This window comes from Lepidochelys kempii, chromosome 10 (assembly GCF_965140265.1).
Source record: "Lepidochelys kempii isolate rLepKem1 chromosome 10, rLepKem1.hap2, whole genome shotgun sequence".
Classification (NCBI taxonomy): Eukaryota; Metazoa; Chordata; order Testudines; family Cheloniidae; genus Lepidochelys; species Lepidochelys kempii.
In genome coordinates this window covers 50,468,354-50,489,489 of record NC_133265.1, presented here as the reverse complement: position 1 = coordinate 50,489,489, position 21,136 = coordinate 50,468,354, and the positions used below count along the sequence as shown (strand labels likewise).

At 41.2% G+C, this 21,136-nt stretch overlaps 2 protein-coding genes across 6 annotated transcripts in view; one reads left to right on the top strand and one right to left on the bottom strand.

The window, feature by feature from the left end:
• Nucleotides 1-21,136, top strand: part of TMEM266 (transmembrane protein 266) — a 189,051-nt gene that overhangs the window by 31,598 nt on the left and 136,317 nt on the right. Inside the window, exons 2-4 of one of the 3 annotated variants that reach the window (XM_073303520.1) lie at nt 8,852-8,948; nt 11,239-11,333; nt 12,998-13,248. The gene's annotated coding sequence lies outside the window, so the exon portion shown is untranslated. The remainder of the gene's footprint in view (nt 1-8,851; nt 8,949-11,238; nt 11,334-12,997; nt 13,249-21,136) is intronic. The other 2 variants (XM_073303517.1, XM_073303518.1) reach the window with 2 other exon arrangements.
• The window catches only part of NRG4 (neuregulin 4), a 63,228-nt gene that overhangs the window by 29,669 nt on the left and 12,423 nt on the right, over nt 1-21,136 (bottom strand). For all 3 annotated transcript variants that reach the window (XM_073303524.1, XM_073303525.1, XM_073303523.1), the window contains exons 2-5: nt 18,825-18,918; nt 17,466-17,543; nt 16,161-16,226; nt 9,919-10,012 (exon numbers count right to left, since the gene is read on the bottom strand). In XM_073303524.1, the coding sequence (XP_073159625.1) occupies nt 9,919-10,012; nt 16,161-16,170 (104 nt within the window). In that variant the 5' untranslated portion in view covers nt 16,171-16,226; nt 17,466-17,543; nt 18,825-18,918. The remainder of the gene's footprint in view (nt 1-9,918; nt 10,013-16,160; nt 16,227-17,465; nt 17,544-18,824; nt 18,919-21,136) is intronic.

The following is a 21,136-nucleotide window of genomic DNA, read 5'->3' as shown; positions in this document are numbered from 1 at the left end:
TTTTAGTCTCCGGTTGAACCTCTTGCACTGGTCTAGCTACTGCTGGCGCCCTTTGGTGCTGGCTCCCTAGACTCTGGTGGGGTTGCAAGCACGGGCTCTGGTGCTGAATGCGCCACCAGTTCCAATCCTTGGGAATGGTTCTGGCTGGGTTCCAGGAACTGGATTTACAACTGCTGCCATAGACTCTGGTCTGGAGTCTCATTCCACCACCTCTGGCTGCGTTCCTTTAGAAGGCTCAGGAATGGAGTTAGATTTGGAGGCCTGTTTAGCCTGGCTGCAGATGACCATCCCCACCCTTTTTGTTAGCCTCACATGGTTGGCTAAGTCTTCTCCCAGAAGCATGGGAATGGGATAATTGTCATAGACTGCAAAAGTCCATATCCCTGACCAGCCCTTGTACTGAAAAGGCAACCTGGCTGTAGGCAAGTTAAAGGGTTGCACTGTCACTTGGGCCTCTGGGTCTATGAATTTGGGGTCCACCAGGGATTGGTGGATAGCTGACACCTGTGCTCCAATGTCTCTCCACGCAGTAATCTTTCTCCCACCCACACTCACAGTTTTCCGAGGGAACTTTTACACTGAAAACTTTGGCACTGTTCAGTTTAGGCACCTATGGGGTTCAGCAGGCATTTTGCCAATCGCAGAGGAGCCAAAACTGGGATTTAGGCACATAGGGCCCTTTGTGGATCCCACCCTAAGTACCTTCTCAAAGCCACACCGAAAGCCTGTGGCACAGCAGAGAACTAAACCCAGGTCTACCAAGTCTGAGCCTAGTACCCTAACCACTGAACCAGCTAAAGCAGCAGCCCCTCACTGGCTCTTTGCATGTGTGCAGCCTGAAGACAGACATCACACAGAGCAAGGACTCTCACCCCTTGGAGAAAGATGGACAAACACAGGGATGGAGCAAGAGATACAGAAAGAGACAGGATTTACTGAAGATTTATAGGATTAGTCTAGGAAAGCTGGAGGAGAGTTGGGATTAGACTAGAGGCTAGGAGAGGTGAAGAGAGGAAGTAGAAATAGTTGCCACTCACATATTGGAATTTCATGGGGGAGGCACCTCGAGGAGGTGCAGGAGTGGGGGTGAGGTAGAGGGGTAGCTTGAGGAAGAGAAAGCAGTACGGGACCTGACTATGTGAGGACTGTATAAAAAGTCAGGTGGCAGGAAATTGAGAGGCTTAGAGAAGGTGCCGTAACCTTAAAGGACCATTGGGGACACTACTAACATCAGCCAGTGAGTTGCTTCTGTGTAGAGGACTTCCTAAATCTGTGATCTGCATGGTTATAGACCCACATTAATTTCTTTATGGATGGGCAGACACACCATCAAGTCACACAGGAATTCTAAGCCATGGATGACTTCCCATCTGTGGTGGCACATTGTGCATCTCTCTGTGAAACTACGCCATCTGTAGTACTGCCAACACCAGGCATTTGAAAATTATGAGGCTGGGCCCAAAAAAGTAATGAGATTGCCTTACAAACAATGAGATGTGTTTAAAAATAATTGTGTTCTTTTTATTTGCTTTTTGTTTTTTGAGCCTTTAGGGTGCACTTGGTTCATGTGTTCAAGCTTTTCTTCACAACCATGAAGTCTAGAAACATACCTTTATAAAAAAAGAAAGCTGAGATTTTCGCATAATGTCTAGACTCCAGGAGCTGAGGCATTTTTTTTTGAAACATCAAATGTTTCAAAAGTTTGCACCACTGAGTCTGAAATAGAAAATGTACCTAATTCCATGAATATGATGGCTGTACTTATGTGACACACTGGTAGTGTATACAGCTGTGCTAGAGCATTACCCAGAATCATGCCACTACTTCCACATTCTGCCCTTTTCGCCTATAGTATGTAACCAATTTACAACCACAACTTGCTGCCTTTGCTGGAGCACTCAAGAGAAGGACCATTTCTTAATTATGGTGTCAACGTCAGTGCAACTGGCAGGGCTGGATGAAGGCACAGGAGCTAGAGGCCTATGCCTAAGGCCTTAGTTCCTGGAGTTATGTGATGGGGTCAGACTTTTTTTTAAAGTAAATGTCTGGTCCTCATTGTTGAAAATGTGACACTTCTGCCACATAGGTAATAGCAGCAAAAAGACCATGTTTAATATATCACAAGAACTAGGAGTCACCAAATGAAATTAATAGGCAGCAGGTTTAAAACAAACAAAGGGAAGTATTTTTTTCACACAACGCACAGTCAACCTGTGGAACTGTTTGCCAGAGGATATTGTGAAGGCCAAGACTATAACAGGGTTCAAAAAAGAACTAGATAAGTTCATGGAGGATAGGTCCATCAATGGTTATTAGCCAGGATGGGCAGGGATGGTGTCCCTAGCCTCTGTTTACCAGTAGCTGAATGGGTGACAGGGGATGGATCACTTGGTGATTACCTGTTTTGTTCATTCCCTCCGGGGCACCTGGCACTGGCCACTGTCGGAAGACAGGATACTGGGCTAGATGGACTTTTGGTCTGATCCAGTATGGCCGTTCTTATCTAGGGACCCTCTTGACAAATAACTAAATCAGCTAAAACCTGGGAACACTATCACAGTACTCTCACTTGGACTTGCAAGTCTCCCTTGAAATATCTAGTACTATTTTCAGAAGACTGAGAGTCCATTTGTTCTGGCAGAGTTAGGTACTGGGGCTCAGCTGTCTTAACATGTGGTTGGTGCCTAACTGAGTGCCTAGTGCCCCTTTGCAGCGAAAAGGGCACGGAAAACACCATTTTCCACCAGCCCATGGGATTGGGGATAGTGGGGACTAGAGATTATATGTCTAAACGCAAACTTCCCTAAAAATTGCTTAAACTCATTGCCACCACAGAGTGGCCCATTATCAAACATTACTATGTCACTTATACCATGTCTAATAAAATAGATTTGACATGCACAATCACCAGTTTAGCAGTAGTATCTCCTAGTAAAGCTATCTCAGGGAAATTAGAATAATAGTCTAGAATGCATTTTTTCACCAGTAAATGTAAACAAATCTATGCCTGCTTTGCTCCAAGGGACCAATTTTTCCAGTGCCACCAACATGGGCTCTTTTGCTTAACCTGTCATGTATTTTTGGAATGTGCAATGGGTCTTGACCACTTCTTCAGTGTCACTGTTTATCTGAGACCAGTATAAAAAATCTGCAGCCTACTGATGCAATAACATCTGCCTGACTTTAGAGCAGGGGTGGGCAAACATTTTGCCTGAGGGCCACATCTGGGTGGGGAAATTGCATGCAGGGCCATGAACGTATGGCTGGGGCAAGGGGTTGGAGTGCGGGAGAGAGTGCAGGGTGTGGGAGGGAGTATGGTGTACAGGAAGGGGCTCAAGGCAAGGGGTTGGGGCGGAGGAGCAGTAAAGGGTGAACAAGGGGACTCGGGGTTGGGGTGCAGGGAGGGGTGCATGGTGTGGCAGGGGACTCAGGGCAGGGGGTTGGAGTGTGGGGTACAGGACGGGTTGGAGTGCGGGCTCTGGCCCGGTGCCACTTACCTGGAGTGGCTCCGGGTTGGCAGCGGCACCGCTAAGGCAGGCTCCCTGCCTGCCGGGGCCTGACACCACTCTCAGAAGTAGCCGTCACCATGTCCCTGCATACCCTGGGGGCAGAGGGCTCCACACGCTACCCTCGCCTGCAGGTACCTCCCCCGAAGCTCCCATTGGCCGCGTGTTCCCAGCCAATGGGAGCTTCGTGTGTGGAACCCACAGATAAGGGCCACAGGGACGTGGTGCCGGCCGCTACTGGGAGCGGCGCAGGGCCCACAGCGCCACGGGAATGGCAATCCCGTGGGCTGGATCCAAAGCCCTGAAGGGCTGGATCCCGCCCCTGGGCCGTAGTTTGCCCACCCCAGCTTTAGAGAGAGCCTGAAACAATTGTTCTGAGAGGTGTGAGCTACAGCCTGCCTCTTAATGCGGTGTTAACACCAACACCCACTTTTGAAGGGCCCTCCAACACCACTTCAACAAAGCACTCCATGTATGGAAGGAGAAAAGTGCAGCAGGCCAAGCCTGCCCACCCAGGCAGATATTCTTCCGACTCTCAAGGGGAGGGAGGCCCTTGAAACTGTTCATGGAGTGGAGATGCCCCTGCTTGATTAGCAGGGGAATCAGGCCCACTTTGGCACTGGCTCTCCAAGGTGAGACCAAGAGGGAGCTTTGGCTATGGTGTGTCTAGGAGTAGGACTTGATAGCTACTGACTGAGGCAGGGCTTCCTCTTGTCCTCTTATCCTCTCTGCTTCTGTCTTATCATTTGTGCCTACCCCAACCTTTACCAGTTTGGCCACTCTCCACTGGGAATAGCCATTACTTGAAAATAACCTGCTTTTACACTGCTCATTACTGGGTGTCCAAGCTTCATTAGTATACTGCCAGTTACCACTGCACCTGGTGGCTGTTTCTGCTCAGCCTTAAACACCAAGGATATTTGTGTGGACACTTTGAAAATCCCAAGTACTGTATAGTCAAGCAACTTGTGAGCAGCCAAATCCAAGCTGTGAAAATTGCCTGGGCACATAATTCGCTCACACTAGTGCCCCTTGCTGGGGACCCAAATAGTTATTTGCATCTACCCAAGATTTTAAAACATAGCCATAGTGTATAGAACTTGCCCCTTCTCTGCTTCTTCTTCTATTTCTGCAACCTGTGAGCAGAGATATAGTCAACTTAAACAGTGACCAACTCCTGTTCCTGATCTCTATCTCCTAGGCTTTTCTATCTGTTCAGATGCTGATGAAACAATGGTGTCCGTGCAGGCCACAGATTCCCTCAGAGGATTGCTGAAGCATCTACAGTAGACTGAGAGAAGGGGAGGGGCAGAGATAATCAGAAACAAGGAGAACAGCAATGCCAGGAGAGCAGAGCACCGTATAATGGTGAAGCTTTGAAAAGATATTCTCAGTATTGGGTCCCCCAGCCATAGCTGGACTCCCATCCACAGAGATTTTCAAAGAGCATGCACTGCCCACATTCTGCTTCCCTTTCTTGTCTGAGTGCCCAAAACTGGGCATCCAAATTCCTCTGCACAGATGTAAGATAAAATAAAGAAGAAATAATTTAGTATGAGATTTGTACCATAGATGACAAAATCATAGCTTAGTACTCTTCTCCAGCTTGTTAATGATAATGGGACAGCTGTACATCTCGTGCTCAAGCAAACAGCCTCATGCTTTACAACACACCCGAGGCATTTGGATTTCACATTATGTTCTGTGTGTTTGTTACTTATATATATTTTTTAAATTGGCTACTTCAGTGTTGAATCTCACCCTGTGTATGGCGACAGGTGCACCTTTGGCTGCTGAAGAAATTAAGCCAGTATTAGAAATGGCACAAAGTGAAGATGGCAGCTGACAATCTATTAACATATGCCAGGTGCATTTAGAATCAGAAAATGTTATGCTGTGCAGAGAAAGTTTTTGTGCTACCCTAGTTCAATTACATACAAATATCCACTTCTGCCAAGTGAAAGTAGCTGTGAAATATTTAAGAGCAAACGGTAACTATCAGTTTCTCTATAAATCCTCTATAAATAGCCATATTTATTTTAAAGGATGATGCAATTCTACTTTAGACACAGATCATAGTTTGCAGAGTTACAACAGACTATATTGCATCATGTATCCTGCATAAACCCTGCTTGCAACATGGCATTTATCACAATGTGCTATCTATTTACATTAATGTATTTTAAGCGCTTTTAAAATAGTTTTCAGGTCCACATTTTTGTTTTCTTAATCCTTTGCAATCAATGATGCCATGTCAGTGATTCATTCTTTGGCCTGGAGAATATGGTTCTGAAGCCCTAAACTTTAGTCATTCTTTGCATTGGCCACAGCTGGTCATATTAGAGCAACTTGGAGTCTATACTATACGGTGACACCAGGTCCCTGCCACCTTGAGGAGCTAGGCAAGAATAAGAAACACAAAATTTGATCACTTGCTTGGTGATGTCAGTCTTAAGGAAGTTTTAAAGAATCAAATATTTTTGTTAATTCCACTGCACAGTGATGCACTTTTTTTCCTATTATTTCTATTCACATCGCTGCTGATTACTCAGATATCTGTGTGTAAACAGAACCTTTCTCATTTATAATTAGCCATCTTCTCTGACTGATTAAGGAACATGCTTGGAATGAGAATATGCTTAAATAGAATGCTTCTATTTAAATTCATATAAATTGATAAGCCGCAATTAGATATACAGGAAAAATACTTCAAAGTTGAAATGGGGTAGTGAAGAAATAAGTTTTTAGTGCTAGAGTACAACAGAGATACTCTAAAGAAGTTAGCTTTTTGCCCTTCCAGATTGCAAAATATCCTAGTGCCAGTCAGTATCTGATTTACATAAGATTCCATTTGGAACCCTTTTAAAGTGGAAATCACCTATGCTTACAAGCGTGCATTGCTAAAGAATTAGTTGTTCAGGAAGTCTGTTACTCCAAATATACAGTTATCACATTAGATACACCTCCTTCACTATATATTGTGGTTAGGCAATTCCTAAGACAGAATGCTTTGAAACTGTATCTGAAGTTGTATAACCAACAACATCTAATTTTAATGTTCCACTTTTCCCCTACTTATTATAGCTATTAAAATGCTGGAAAGGAGGGTTTCTTTCTAGTTAACCAAAAATAAGGATTTTTCTTGATAGACTTTTATTTTCAATTCTTCTGCATTAATTTAAATTATATAATGTGAGTTAGTGTGGCCTAGTAGCTAGAACAAATGACCTGGAAATCAGGACTCCTACATTCTATTCTTATCTCTGCATTTGATTCACTCAATGATGCTGGACAATTATCCTCAAGGATAAATCTCAGTGATGCGCGGTGAATATTTTAACAAGAGTTTCCTGCAAAAATGTTCTCCCTTAGCATGTGATAAACCCATGTACCAGAGGCACGTGTGCTTGCAGAGAAGGATGAGGGACCGGATAGTGTATTCAAATGGAAGAGCAAAAAGCAAATGAACAAAGACCCTTTGTCATAACCATAATCAAGGAGAGAGGTGACAGAATGTGTCATGTTTGTATCATGTACATTTCACTAGAAATGTTTGTACTTTTTTGTTCCAAGAAAAATATACTGAGGTCACAATTGTGAGTAGGCCCACTTACGTCAAGTAGTGTGTGAATAAGGGTTCCAGCACTAGGTCTTGAGTTACTGACGATATAGTACAGTGCTCAATTTGTGTAATTTGAAATAGAACTGGGGATTGATTGTGTGAAGACTTATTACAGGCTTTTGGATGCATCCTTCCCAGAGACATTTGCTGAATATAGCTATGATTTGGTGTAATCTAGTACATTCCAAAGGCAAAAATATGCACTTCAGAAGGTTTTTGTTTGTCTGTTCCTTTGTTTTCAGCCTCAAGGATAAGTAATCTCTGGCAAAGCTTAGCCAGTTACAGTTAAATTTTAACACTGTCCACTACAGGCAGGGAAATTACTTCCACCCAATCTTCAATTTGGCAGTAGAACCTCAAAAGACTCGGAGGGCACCCTTGAGCACACTACTAATCACTCTGACCCTCAGTTTATCCATCTGTAAAGTTAGAATATTTATTACCTATCTCACAAGAAAACTGAGTCTTAATTCAAGGAGTAAGAAGGAGATTAAGTTGTTGATTTTGATTAACCTTGAATGGATGTATGTATTTGAAGAAATTGGTAATTTTTTTAATGTAGACACAGGCATTTTTTAAAAATCACAAATCAATATTTTACTCGACCAACTTCTGTTGGTGAAAGAGACAAGCTTTGGAGCTACATGGAGCTCTTCTTCAGGTCAGGCTCTTTGTAGCTCGAAAGCCTGTCTCTTCACCAACATAAGTGGTCTAATAAAAGATATTATTTCTTCTACCTTATCTCTCTAGTATCTTGGAACCAATGAGTCTACAACACTGTAACAATAAATTAACTGATAGCACATTAAGATCTTTGGAAATAAATAGGGTACAAAGGCTAACTTCATATAAATTAGAAAATTAAAGATTTAATAATTATTGAAATCCTGTTAAAGAATTTTCCACATGTATGTTACCCTGTGTTCTTCTTGCTTTTTTCTATAAAATGTATCAATTAACGATTGTGAAATTTCTCTGTTCTGATGGGCTGTGTCAAAGTATATGATGTTTTAATTTTAAGTTACAAGACTTCTACATACAGCGGGTAATATCCCTAAATTTTTCAAAGTGTGATGGAGAGTTTTAGCTATGCATTTTCCATTGATTTGAATTATATGGCTAAAATCTCATGCAAGGTTTTGAAAATTCAGGAACCAATTAGTAACAGGGCTAGAAGAGAGACAGAATGGACCATAACAGTGGTTTAATAGTTCTCTGGTGGGCCTGTAAATTTCAGAAGAATTTAGGTTTTCATTTAAAATAAATGAAGTTTCTAACCCTTAGGGCTGAAATCTTTCAAATGTGACAATTAGCAGCACTGTTTTGCTGAATCTATTGACCTCTTTAACAATAGCTGAGAGGTGGATTGACCTATTTCAGTAGAAGTTAATTCTGAAGCCTAATTATGCTGATTAAAATGTCAACTTTATTAACTATTCCACTGCTAATAATTTTAGAAGAAATAGTTAATATATGCATATCTACTGTGGCTAGAAAATATAAAAGTAAGAAATGTAAAACTTTTATGAGATCATATAATTATCCCTTAGAAAACAATGCAGGATTGTTCCCTGCAGTCTAATCTTCAGGATTTCGTCTATTTTAGATTGGAATGTCCGAAGTGAGATTATTCACAGTTTAACAGATCTCACCATTAAAAGTTTTTCTGTTTTGTTTTTTTCTTCCTAAATATTTCAACCCATTACTCCTATTACATCTGAAGGCTGAAAGAAGCCACCAGGGAATGGGGAACAGAAGTCACCAAGCGTGAGGGAAAGAGAGCCCTAATGTTCTAACATCCATAAACATAAGTTTTCAGTGTAAGTGCCAGCTTGCCAATTGAACCATTTAAGTTAGCCAGTTCTCTTATCTCAAATGAAGAATAGTTTAAAATTAGCAAAAGCAGACCTAAAATAATATACTGGGTAACCTTTTCTTCTTGTGTCTCTGATGGGTGATTTGGCAAATAGATAGCAGCTGTTTTTACATGTGGAAGGGGAGATCTTATCTGCAAAGATAGGCAGTGTTAGGTCTTTCCACATTCTGTTACATGATCCCCTCCTGGAGGTCACGTATTAGCTTTCCCCAAGCACTATAAACCTCTGTCATATGAGCAGAGCATACACAGCTACTATGCTGCTTTTTTGTCAAGTGGCTTTTTTAGCTGTCCCCCTGAAGCTGTGCTTTGTGATTCTTTTAATTGGGTTCATAGAGCACAAACAGCCTTCACTTATGCTTTTGGCCTCCATTACATTCCCCCCCCCCCAAAGTAAATATGCTGTCTTCTCCCTATTTTGTTCAAGCCACACCCTTTTATTATTATAACACTTTGCTATATAATGTGTAGGAGAGGAGGGAATACACTTGTATCCATTATTGCCTCTCTGTATGCCCTTCCTCCAGTCTCTTCTCTGTGAGATTAAGGGCATTTTTCTCCCTTCTGTACTGCATAAGAGGAGGGGAGTATAAAGCTCTGAATTATAGATACCAATCTGAATTCTGAGTACATAAATGGGTACTGCCTCATCCACCAATTTTTTTCCCCAAGTATACACAGGGTTTGAAACCATTGCCCTTTCCATGGACCAGACAGAAACATTAACATTAAACCACATGATCAAGAACTGCTGAATTTGCACATACAAACATATTTACAACAGCCATGGACACATACACATTTTCACCTAACATGCTATATTTCTTTAAAGAAATATTGTTAAACTAGCATAGTATCTGTCCTTCCAATAGCTAAATCCAATGTGTGAACATACAAGCTTAAATTTCACTCACCTGCAAAATGGACTGGATACAGTAGGGATCATATAACAAATCCCGCCATTTAGACAAAAAGATCCATAACTGGTGCCACAGAGCTCTTCATGATCTGAAAAGAACAGATACAAAGAGAGAGATTTGTTTTACTCAGGAGGAATCAAGATGTGAAAAAATTATACCATGTGGTGATTTGGGTTTTGTTTTGTTGTTTTCTTTAAATTATAACACAAAAGATACAACTGGCTTAAAAATACTAGAAACTAATAAGGGACAGTTTTACTCTCCAACATATTGGTATGTACCACTATGTAGCTAATAAAATCAATGATTGTAACTGTGAATACAAGTACTAAAGTTGATTTTACAAAATATATAGCAAATATACCAGCATATCAGAAGGCAGGCTTAAAGTTTGAGGAAGTGGGAGCAGTTCCATTAGTAAGGAGTGACAGAGCTTTGAAATCTTCCTCATGGCTATCACATTCGGGGAGCATAGTGAATATATTGGGCCAGATGATAGCCCTTATCAAGACTGCTTTGCACTGCTCTAGTGGTGCAAAGCAGCTTTAAAAACAGCTATATGGGGATTCCTGCAGTATACAGGAATCCACATATGTGGAGGCAGTATAGACATCCCTATACTCCCCCTCCTCCCAGCCTAGGAGTGCGGCCAGGGAAAGGGGAGAATGGCCTGAGTGCTGCTGCAGTCTAACTGTCCCTGACAGTGAATGGCCCCTTTGGCCTTTAGGCTGCTCCAACCTTCAGTGAAAACTGACCCATCCCCCTGCTGGCTCCAGCCAACTTTGGGCCACCCAGCTGCACCAAGCACCATTCTGGCACAGCTGAGGAGCTAGTTCATTAATACTTGTATGGAGAAACTGCAATATAAGATTTCTCCAAACAATTACATTTGTTTCTTATAATGTAATTTCAAAAGAGTACATTTTTCATGATTGATTTTAAACATGAATTTTAATGTAGGCTCCTTAATAAGCTATCCAGATCCTGCATTTGGATGCTCAGATTGGAATTTAGAGATGTAATTGTCCATTTTATGTACCTAAATCCCAATCTGGGCATCCAAATGCAGGATTTAGACATCCTAGTAAGAAGTTCATGTTTTTAAAACTGGGGTAGGTGGGTGGGTGGGTGGGTGGTATATGCAAGTGAGTATATAGCCATATATATGTGTGTGAGAGAGATTTTATTAATCTCACTCATTAAACCCAAGCATTTCCTTTAAAACAGGAATAGAACAGGCCTGTGACATCACAAACCTGAGAATCATGTGTTATCTCACACTTTAGGTGTGATTATTTTCACTGTTATTTCCAGCCATATCTGAAAATGAGACTGCAGAATGCCTACTGTTCGCGTATGGCAAAATGTGCCTTCAGCAGTGCATACAAAATATACTATTATGGAAAAAGGTATCTTGATTTTCATTTTCATATCTACTCTTTTGGAATAACCAATGTAACTCACTTGTAACTCCCCTGGGCCAAAACTGTGGCTGCGAACAACAATCCGCACTAGCAAGTGGTGTTAAAACATCCCACAACAGAGAGCGCTCCCACAGGCATTGCAGTCTCAGTGGGCACAATGCTTCCAGGAGCACCAGGAGTGTTTGGCCATTGCTATATTCTTGGAAGAGGTGCAGTATGCACCATATCCATACAGTACACTGGGCTGGCACTACAAATTCTGCCCTCTCACTGTCCTCTTTGGGTTATATAGTGATGCAATTGGCAGTGGAGACCCTGGGTGAAATCCTGGCCATGTTTAAGTCAATGGCAAAATTCCCATTGGATTAAATGGGGCTAGGATTTCAAAATCAATGGGCGTTTTGCTGTGGAATTCAACAGAAATTTGCTGTGGGCCAAAAAAAATCTGATGAGGTTCAACAAGGACAAATGCAGAGTCCTGCACTTAGGAAGGAAGAATCCCATGCACCGCTACAGGCTGGGGACCGACTGGCTAAGCAGCAGTTCGGCAGAAAAGGACCTAGGGGTTACAGTGGACGAGAAGCTGGATATGAGTCAGCAGTGTACCCTTGTTGCCAAGAAGGCCAATGGCATCTTGGGCTGTATTCGTAGGAGCATGGCCAGCAGATCGAGGGAAGTGATTATTCCCCTCTAATCGGCACTGCTGAGGCCACACCTGGAGTATTGCGTCCAGTTTTGGTCCCCCAATACAGAAGGGATGTGGACAAATTGGAGCGAGTCCAGCAGAGGGCAATGAAAATGGTTAGGGGTCTGGGGCACATGACTTACAAGGGGAGGCTGAGGGAACTGGGTTTATTTGGTCTGCAGAAGAGAAGAGTGAGGGGGGATTTGATAGCAGCCTTCAATTACCTGAAGGGTGGGTTCCAAAGAGGATGAAGCTAAGCTGTTCTCAGTGGTGGCAGATGACAGAACAAGAAGCAGTGGTCTCAAGTTGCAGTGGGGGGAGGTCTAGGTTGGACATTAGGAAACACTATTTCACTAGGAGGGTGGTGAAGCACTGGAATGGGTTACCTAGGGGGGTGGCGGACTCTCCATCCTTCGAGGTTTTTAAGGCCCGATTTGACAAAGCCTTTGCTGGGATGATTTAATTGGTGTTGGTCCCGCTTTGAGCAGGAGATTGGACTAGATGTCCTCCTGAGGTCTCTTCCAACCCTAATATTCTATGATTCTATGATTCAACAGGGCCAGGATTTCAATCCCCATGTCCACGTGCTCAGTGTGCAAGGATCAGAACTGTGCACAGACCCAGTGCAAATTATCAGGGGGACAGAAAGCTCTTTGTGCCCTCTCCATCCTTGTGCATCTTCACAAGACCAGGCACAACTTAACTCTATATGTTCACACTAAGGTCAAAAATAAAATACAATTTTACTTTTAACCAGCATGATTTCTATACTTATAATACACATTGACAATTTGTTTACTGCAAGCTTACTATTGAGAACTTTTCAAGTATTACACTTGTGTGTACAGACCATTTACTATGGTGTGAGGGGCGGGGAGAAAACAGCTGAAGAGAAAATTTACTAACAAGTCTTTTTGAACAGAAGCTGTAAATAAATTAAATATGTTTTATTATCTCCATGTAGATATGTCAGTGTAACCAGATTTGGGGTCATGTCATCTCCTGAATGAAAGGAGGGGATGAAAAAAGTAGAAATCCTACTCTATTGTCTCTGAAACTGCTGGAGGGAAGGGGGAGATGCTAAAGTAGAAAATCTCCCACCCCTTCTTCCTGTCCAACTTCCCCAAGCTTATGGATGCCCATGTGAGGGAATGCAGTGCTGCTGAGACTCTACAACTTGGATAGCCAGCTGAAGGAAGGGAGAGCCAATGGAAGGTAAGTTTATGCAGCATCATCTCCTGGCATACCCTCACGAAAATTTTTGTGAGAGTTAATGAGATCCTTGTTAACTTCCTAGAGTCATGCCCAGCAAGTAGTCTTTTATTACTCTATAAGTAAAAGTAAGGCAAAGGCTCTGGCTTACTCAAGACCCATGCTGCCATGGGGGAGGAGGACCTAGGAGTAGTTGATGCCACAGCCAACCTCCCAAATGTTCTGAGATCTACAGGATATTCTTGTAGAACACAGAACATCAGCCCTCTCTGCAGTCCCACTAGATATGCCTCCACTCCATGGCAAAATGCCTCAGGAACTCTGGAGCGGGAGAGATGTGTAGAGAGAGAGAGACAGTGTGTGGCAAAATAATCCATTTGAATAATTTGAGTATAATACTCTGTGGCTGTGGGTGTAAATTACAATAATGAATATTGTCTTTCTTGAGAGTACAGTAACATCAACAAAACCAGTTCTTCAGGGAATCTCATCACAGACTAAATTCCTGGATATACTGCCACTCTCCAGAGCCACTTCTTGCAATGAAGGAGAAAAAAATATATCCTTCATTTGTTTAAAGTAACTGCCAATAAGCGGGCTATTTAGAGAATACCTTTACACTCATGTGGGTCAAGTATCTCATCATCAGTCCATTTGTACTTTTCAGTCATTCTGATCTGAGCAAATAGTATTTTGCTGCTGTTTATTAAGTGACACTATGTAAAGTGGCCTACACATTTTGAAGAAATGAAAGAATAAAATAAAATACAAGATGCTATAATATCAAGAAAAAATATTGCAATCAATGTCACAATTCATGGTCACCTCATTAGAGAATTTTGACCAAATTCTGCCCTTAGGCATGCACAACTCTCACCAGTGACAACAGAAGTCAAGTTTGAGCATACAGGGCCAAAATTTGCCCCTTTAAGCTTACAGTCAGTGATTTGGAATACTGTAATACAAGTATTATATGCGTGTCAGAAGGGGTTCTAATACAGGTAGGAACCCAGGTACTTTAGCGCCAGAGAGGGTGGAGTAGAGCTTGACACTTTTTGCAGAGATAAACTGTTTTAACAACAAGACCTGCCAGTTCATCTAGCTAGTAGTACACTTTGCTGACAAAATAAACTCATCTAACCTGAATTGCTATCTCTGTTTTTATTCTGAGTCTATTAAATTTGTTGTTAGGAAATATTGTCTTTTATTTTGAAAGACATAGCTATGCCTTTTTACAAGTGAAGTTAATAAACTGCTTTAATCTAAAAATTCAAATTATAAGCTTGGAGGGTCAAATGTATTCTACAGTTAGATTAGTATTACCAAGACAGAAAGGTCATACAAGATAGATGTTGATGAGAGGGAAACATTATCAATATCAATCTAGATTATAAATAAATAATTGGATATTGTCATCAACTTTTCCAATTAATACCACTGTAGAAATGGCACCAACATACTATGGATATTCTATGTCATGTATATTTGTATTTTGATATATTGCTTTACTTCCTGGGGAAAGAAAATAAAGGGGGGCCAACACATTTTATTTAGAAAGTGGTCAAACAGTTGCAACTTTATTGAACCAAAATTAAGCAAAATTGATTCTTGCAGCCCTAACACAGCAGTGGTTCAAAGTGGAAGAGGCGATAGTACCCTCTAAGTACTCATATGACTAAGACCTACTCATATAACTAAGACCTACAGTTTCAAATTGGCATATTCAACACTTTATATGCACACATAGCTGTATGCACGTGCACATCTCCAAGCAGCCTTGTGCTCATGCACTGGGCCCTGTGTGTGCATATTCTGGTCAGACACTTGCTAAATTGTATGCACACCTCTATCTGTATCCATTGAAAATTTGGGCCAGAGTGCCCTATGCGTTGGGGGATAAAAATCCTCAACACCACCTAACCCCATAGAAACCTCCTCCCCACACGTATATTTGTCCCCAATCCAGAGGCTAACCCTCCGAATGTTTTAATCTGGCCCTCGAGCTCCAGCGGGGGAGTGGGGTCTTGGGGCTTGCCCCGCTCCGGTGCTCCAGCTGGTGAGTCGGGTTGAGGATTGCCCCTCTCTGCACGGCTCCCAGAACCAGTGGCATGTCCTCCCTCCGGCTCCTATGCGTAGGGGCAGCCAAGGGGCGCCGCACGCTGCCCCCACATTGGCCAGGAACTGAGGCCCATGGGAGCTGCAGGGGCGGTGACTGCGGACAGGGCAGAGTACAGAACTGTCTGGTCACGCCTCCGTGTAAAAGCCGGAGGGGGGACATGCCGCTGCTTCTGGGAGCTGCTTGAGGTAAGTGTCGCCTGGAGCCTGCACCCCTGACCACATTGTGCATTCCAACCCCCTGACCCAGCCCTGATCCCCCTCCTTCCCTCCAAATCCTTCGGTCCCAGTTGGGAGCACCCTCCTGCACCCTCAATCCCTTATCCCCAGCCCTAGCCCTCACCCCCACACCCCAACCCCCAATTTTGTGAGTATTCATGGCCCACCATACAATTTCCATATCCAGATGTGGTCCTCGGGACAAAAAGTTTGCCCACCCCTGGGCTAAACTAACTACCCTTTACCCAACAAACATTGCCCTAAAGTTGCAATCATGTGAATAAAAAAGAAAAAGAACTCAAAACTGTCAGGTGGTAGATTAGAAAGGATCTGCTTTGTCCTGCCTCCTTTTATAAGAAGTCCTGGGCCATATGCCAGCCCACCCCAGAACTTCTGAGAGGTATTAAGATTGGCCAATGCAATCCCTCCTTACAAAAGTTGAAAACACTGGTCCACTGCCCCGGGAGTAGAGTTGGCTCTCAGGAGAAGCCACAACAATCTAACCCCACCTGTTGTAATCCGTGCAACTATAGTGAACTATAAATAAACATCTGAGTAAAAATAAACTTACAAGAAATTACCTGTTCGCATATTATTCTGACAACAATTTTTATTCTTGGTTAGAGGCTAGTTTTCTAAAACAGCACCTAAAGACAAAAATTAAATTTAGCATTTTAATCCTATTGTATTTTGCCTGAGTAAATAGCTATATGGATGTATTTTCATTTATGCTGCAGACCAAGAAGTTTCTCTACTGTAGATAGAAATATTCTGTTATACTATATGTAAACTCAATTAATTTTAAAACTAATGGCAAACATTCATACGTACAGTCAAATTCATAAACCTTTATGGCACAGTGCTACTGATAAAGCAGATACACCTGCAGACTGGTTTGAATAATGAAAATATTGAAAAATAGTTCTACAGAGGAATTCTGCCTCGAAGAGAATGTAGTCATGCAGGACTTATAGTGCTTGATGCTTTTAGAAAATCTACATTGTTACCTACATTGTTGCTTTATAAATTCCAGTGCACATTATAAAGCCAGTCATGATTCTGAAGTCAAATTAAGTTTTGCTGCAGAATTGGGCCCCACTTTTGCAATTCACTGGTATGTGAAACTTACTGTCTCACAATTCTTGGTTTTTTTGTTTGTTTATTTTCTATTTTGTCTGATTGTAAAATTAAATTAGAAGCTGAGAGTTTAATAAAATTCAAAAAAGTACTAGTTATATATGGATTACAGAGGATAATTTTTTTTATAAGGGATATAAATTCTTCTACTTCAGGACACAAACCAACCACTACCAGAGACAGCTAGGACAAAGTTCCCTTTTGGGAAGTTTATTCCATAATTGTCCACTGTAGCATTTCCTGTAACTTATTCTAAAACATCTGGTTGTGGCCACGGTCAGAGAGGTTATTAAGCAGACGGATCATTGAATTGGACTGGTCTGGTACAGCAATTCCTATTTTCTAAAGTTTCCTATTTCTGAATTTATTTTGTTTTAATTCACATATAATTCACTGTATAGTAAACCACTAAAAATAGAACATATAAGAATAAATTAATTGTGGCAGCATATAGCCACAGGTTAGGAGAAATATGGAGAAGTACCACCGCCAGTAAGAGCACAATGCCAGCAGAGGACAATAGCCGCTACATCACCTTTAAAAAGGATGCAGTATTTACTCCTCTTTGCATCATACATCCAAGATATTTCCTTCATCCCAGCATTTAAAAGATTTTTTCCAGTTAAATGGCAAAACAAAGAATTTATGAGCATTACTAGAAAGAAATGCCTACACCTGAACCTCTCTAGTTGTACAAAACAAGTTTATATATAAGCTTGTTTCAAAAGATTAAAAGGGTTTGTACTTACTGTATAGTGTAAGTAGATAATTCTGTTCCTCACAGAAACTTAAATCACTTCTTTACTCCTTCTTTAAGCGTCCTGACCCTACAAGAGAAATCTAAAATGGCAACTCCCTACATTACAAAGATGTAATACCAAGTCTCCACCCAAAGGGCAGTCCTCTCTCACACATACATACAACTTTATCCACTGTAAGTGTACATAACAAAACAGAGTTAAAAATAGTACATGGCACAAAACAAACAAAAAAATATCAAAAATGATTTACCTCACAACTAAAATGTTTACAACAAACAAATTATCTTGCAGATGTGGTATGTTCAGCAGAACCCCAGATTTGCATTTTATACCTGCTGTTAAAAAGCTGAAGACTTATGTGTGTGCACAGTGCAATGTGGGTGAGGTTGAGAAAAAGACAAAGGTGTGCACAGAGGCCAAGTATGGGCCAGGGGAAACGCCCCTTTGTGCTCACAAAAGAGTTCTCACATTTTCACAACTGTAATCCTAGCAGATCCTCGATTATAAACAAGTGCTGTATTGTAGGTGATATTTGGCAAAAATTCCAAAGCAGTGTCCAAATTGCAACATAAAAAGAATACATTGCAGCCAAGTATCTGGTTACAAGATACCGGTTAAACAAATTAGAAAACTATTACTCTTAATTTTTACCCCATAAAACATATTGTTCCTCTTTTTAAAATGACCCACTACTGTGAAATACCTAAGAGCTCTCATCTCAATCAATTTAAATAAGATACATGACCTAACTTTACACTAACTGCTTTACCAGGTTTAATTAGCTGCAACCTCCCCTTTACTATGATAGCTTGCCTAAGCTTTGTTTACAGGAATATCTTATCCAAATGTTTGTACCTATTGAAAACATTTGTTCTTTAAGATATATCTGTTCTTAATATAAATGTGGAACAAAAAATGCCCTACTTAATCTCATGCAAATTCACTTATTTTGGCCCATAATCCATTACTTTTTAGACATCCAATACATAACTGAACCTGGTTAATTCTGTTATAACAAATTTCCCCACTGCCACTATCAAACCCATATAGTCCAACATATCAGAAACTTGCAGAGACTGAATTTCCAATGCCTGGCCCTTGTGTAGTCATTTACAGCTGTGCAAACTAGGTGTAAACTAAAGTGAATGAAGAATTTTGATCTGGTGGTCATTTTACATTCAAATTACACAGGTGTAAATGACTAGGCAGGGTGTGAGACAGTAGGGAATCAGGCCAACAAACCTCTATCTAGTCTTATTCTATTGTAATTCTTACTTCCAGCACAAAGCAACAAGTTTAAAATAACTATTTCCATGCACCACCCACTGTAACAAAACAGTAACTTACCTCAGGCTTTTTCTTCTTTAAGCTTTGGATCCTGGAAGCAAATGAGGATTCATTCCACGGAAGAAGCCTCTTTATCAAAAGTAACTTTATTCAGCTAAGGGGAAAATATGAATTTATTTCAGTACTTACATGATTGTCGGTAATGCCAACTTTAGGCAGATGTTTTAAACTCCCTGACCCTACCCTGATTGAAACCTTTATGAAAAGTGTAACTTCTTTACTGAAACATATTTCCAATCTGTTTTATTTTTTCCATTCTACTAAATACAATATCTCTTAACGCTACAGTTAATTAGTGGGAAATGGATTCACCCCCCACACAAATTTCAACTAGTTCACTTTATGACCTGTAACTTTTACCTTACCCTCACTAAACTTAGAGGGCCCAATACATCCCTGGTGTAATGCTGTTGAAGTGAATAGGGTTACATCAGGGATGAATTTTGCCTGGGTATATCTCAGCTTCTGACTCCACTTTCTGTTTTAAAATAAGAAGGTACTATTCCATATGTTTTGGAATTGATCAAAACTGAAATTAGAACCCCTATAAATTAGTGTCCAGGGGGCACTTGAATGGGGGCTGTCTCTCATCATCTCAGGTGAGTATAGGGTGACCAGATGTCCCGATTTTATAGACAGTCCCAATTTTGGGGTCTTTTTCTTATAAAATTGGGACAGGCTCATATTACCCCCTACCCCCTGTCCCAATTTTTCACATTTGTTGTCTGGTCACCCTAGGTGAGTACCCTAACCACTGACCTAAAAGTTATGATCCAGCTCCCCCTCCCTTCTTGCAAGACACACCGCAGGCACCTAAGTCTAAGAGAGGGTTCATTAGTGAGAATTCCAAGAAGAGATAATTGCCTCCCTCCAGTCCAGAATTATGTGCCAAACTCCCATTGTACAGAAAGCCTGAGCACCTGACTCAGGTTTTAGAAGATTTTTCTAGACATCTGCAATTTAGGCGGTGCAAGTCTGAGCACCGCAGTGCCTAAGTCCCTCTCTGAATCTAGCCCTTAGTGCTTATGCTTCTTATTTGTCTAAGGAACATATTACTAGTCTGAGGCCTTGATTTTCAAAAACTCTCGTACACCATCTTGCATGTAATTTGCATAGTAATCGCCAGCATTCTGCACACAAATCAGTTATTTGCGTGCATGAATAACTGGCTACCTGCATGTGCAATGCCTACTTTAAACATGCCGTTGTGGTAACTGCTCACACAAACTAGGCCAGCAAATATGTATACTTAACTGTACATTTTCATTTTTGAAAATGAAATCCTGAAAGTCACAAAAATCTCTATCAATAAGGAACTAGCTGAGAGAAGCATTTTGTTACATAATATTGGAAATAATCTTTCTATTTAGAAATGACAGGACCCACATTGCTAGATGGTATCACTTTACTTGGTATCTCGATAGAGAAAATTTCAGACACATATTCACGTATTCAACCCTAAATAGACACAATCTAGACAGGATTCTACCTCAATCAATTCTATTCTGATGCTTTTTCTGTATCTTATCATAATACCAGTTCTGAAGACAATAATTGTTTGACAGACTACAGCACATAGATTAAAAAATTCTAATGTCAGCAGAACATAATATGATACTTATATTTTTGCCTCTTCTATTACCTGAAGGTTCCATTTGCTATGTCTTTAATGTCGGCTATATTATTTGGAATTCTATAATCCATCAAATTTAATTAGATCTGTTAATAACAATAGCCTCAATTCCACAAAGCATGTAAACAAATACTTAATTTTAGGCATGTGAGTGGTCCCATTTAAGTGAATGGGACTTAAGCATGTGCATAAAAGCTTTGCAGAACTGCAGAATAGAGCTTGTGAGGTATATATTCAATGTATATATTCTCTTATGCAGAAGCACAAGGCCCGAAACAGCATGGAAAGCTGGGTTTCTGCTTCATGGTGGGTGACCATTTCTGTGGGTGGGCCCACACACACCTGTGCACTCTGTAACTGTTCTCTGCTCTGCAGTACAGGGTGGATTTGTTGGGGCTATGGTTTGCGAACAGCCAGTGAGTTTTTGCACAGGTTGGATCCACGAAACTGCATAACAGAGAAGCAGTGGGTTTTGTCCAGTGCTCGTTCACCCTACAGTGGTGACTGCAGCCCATATATGAGAGTGCCTCTTTCTGTGATTGAAGGTTGGGAGGAGCCCTTTGCTCAGAGCACTATGATTGGTCTCTAAATGATCTTGTTTGCATTACCCCCTGCACGCTTACTAACGATTAATCTTTTATACTACTAATTTCCAGTGTACTTGAGCTTAAATTTATAT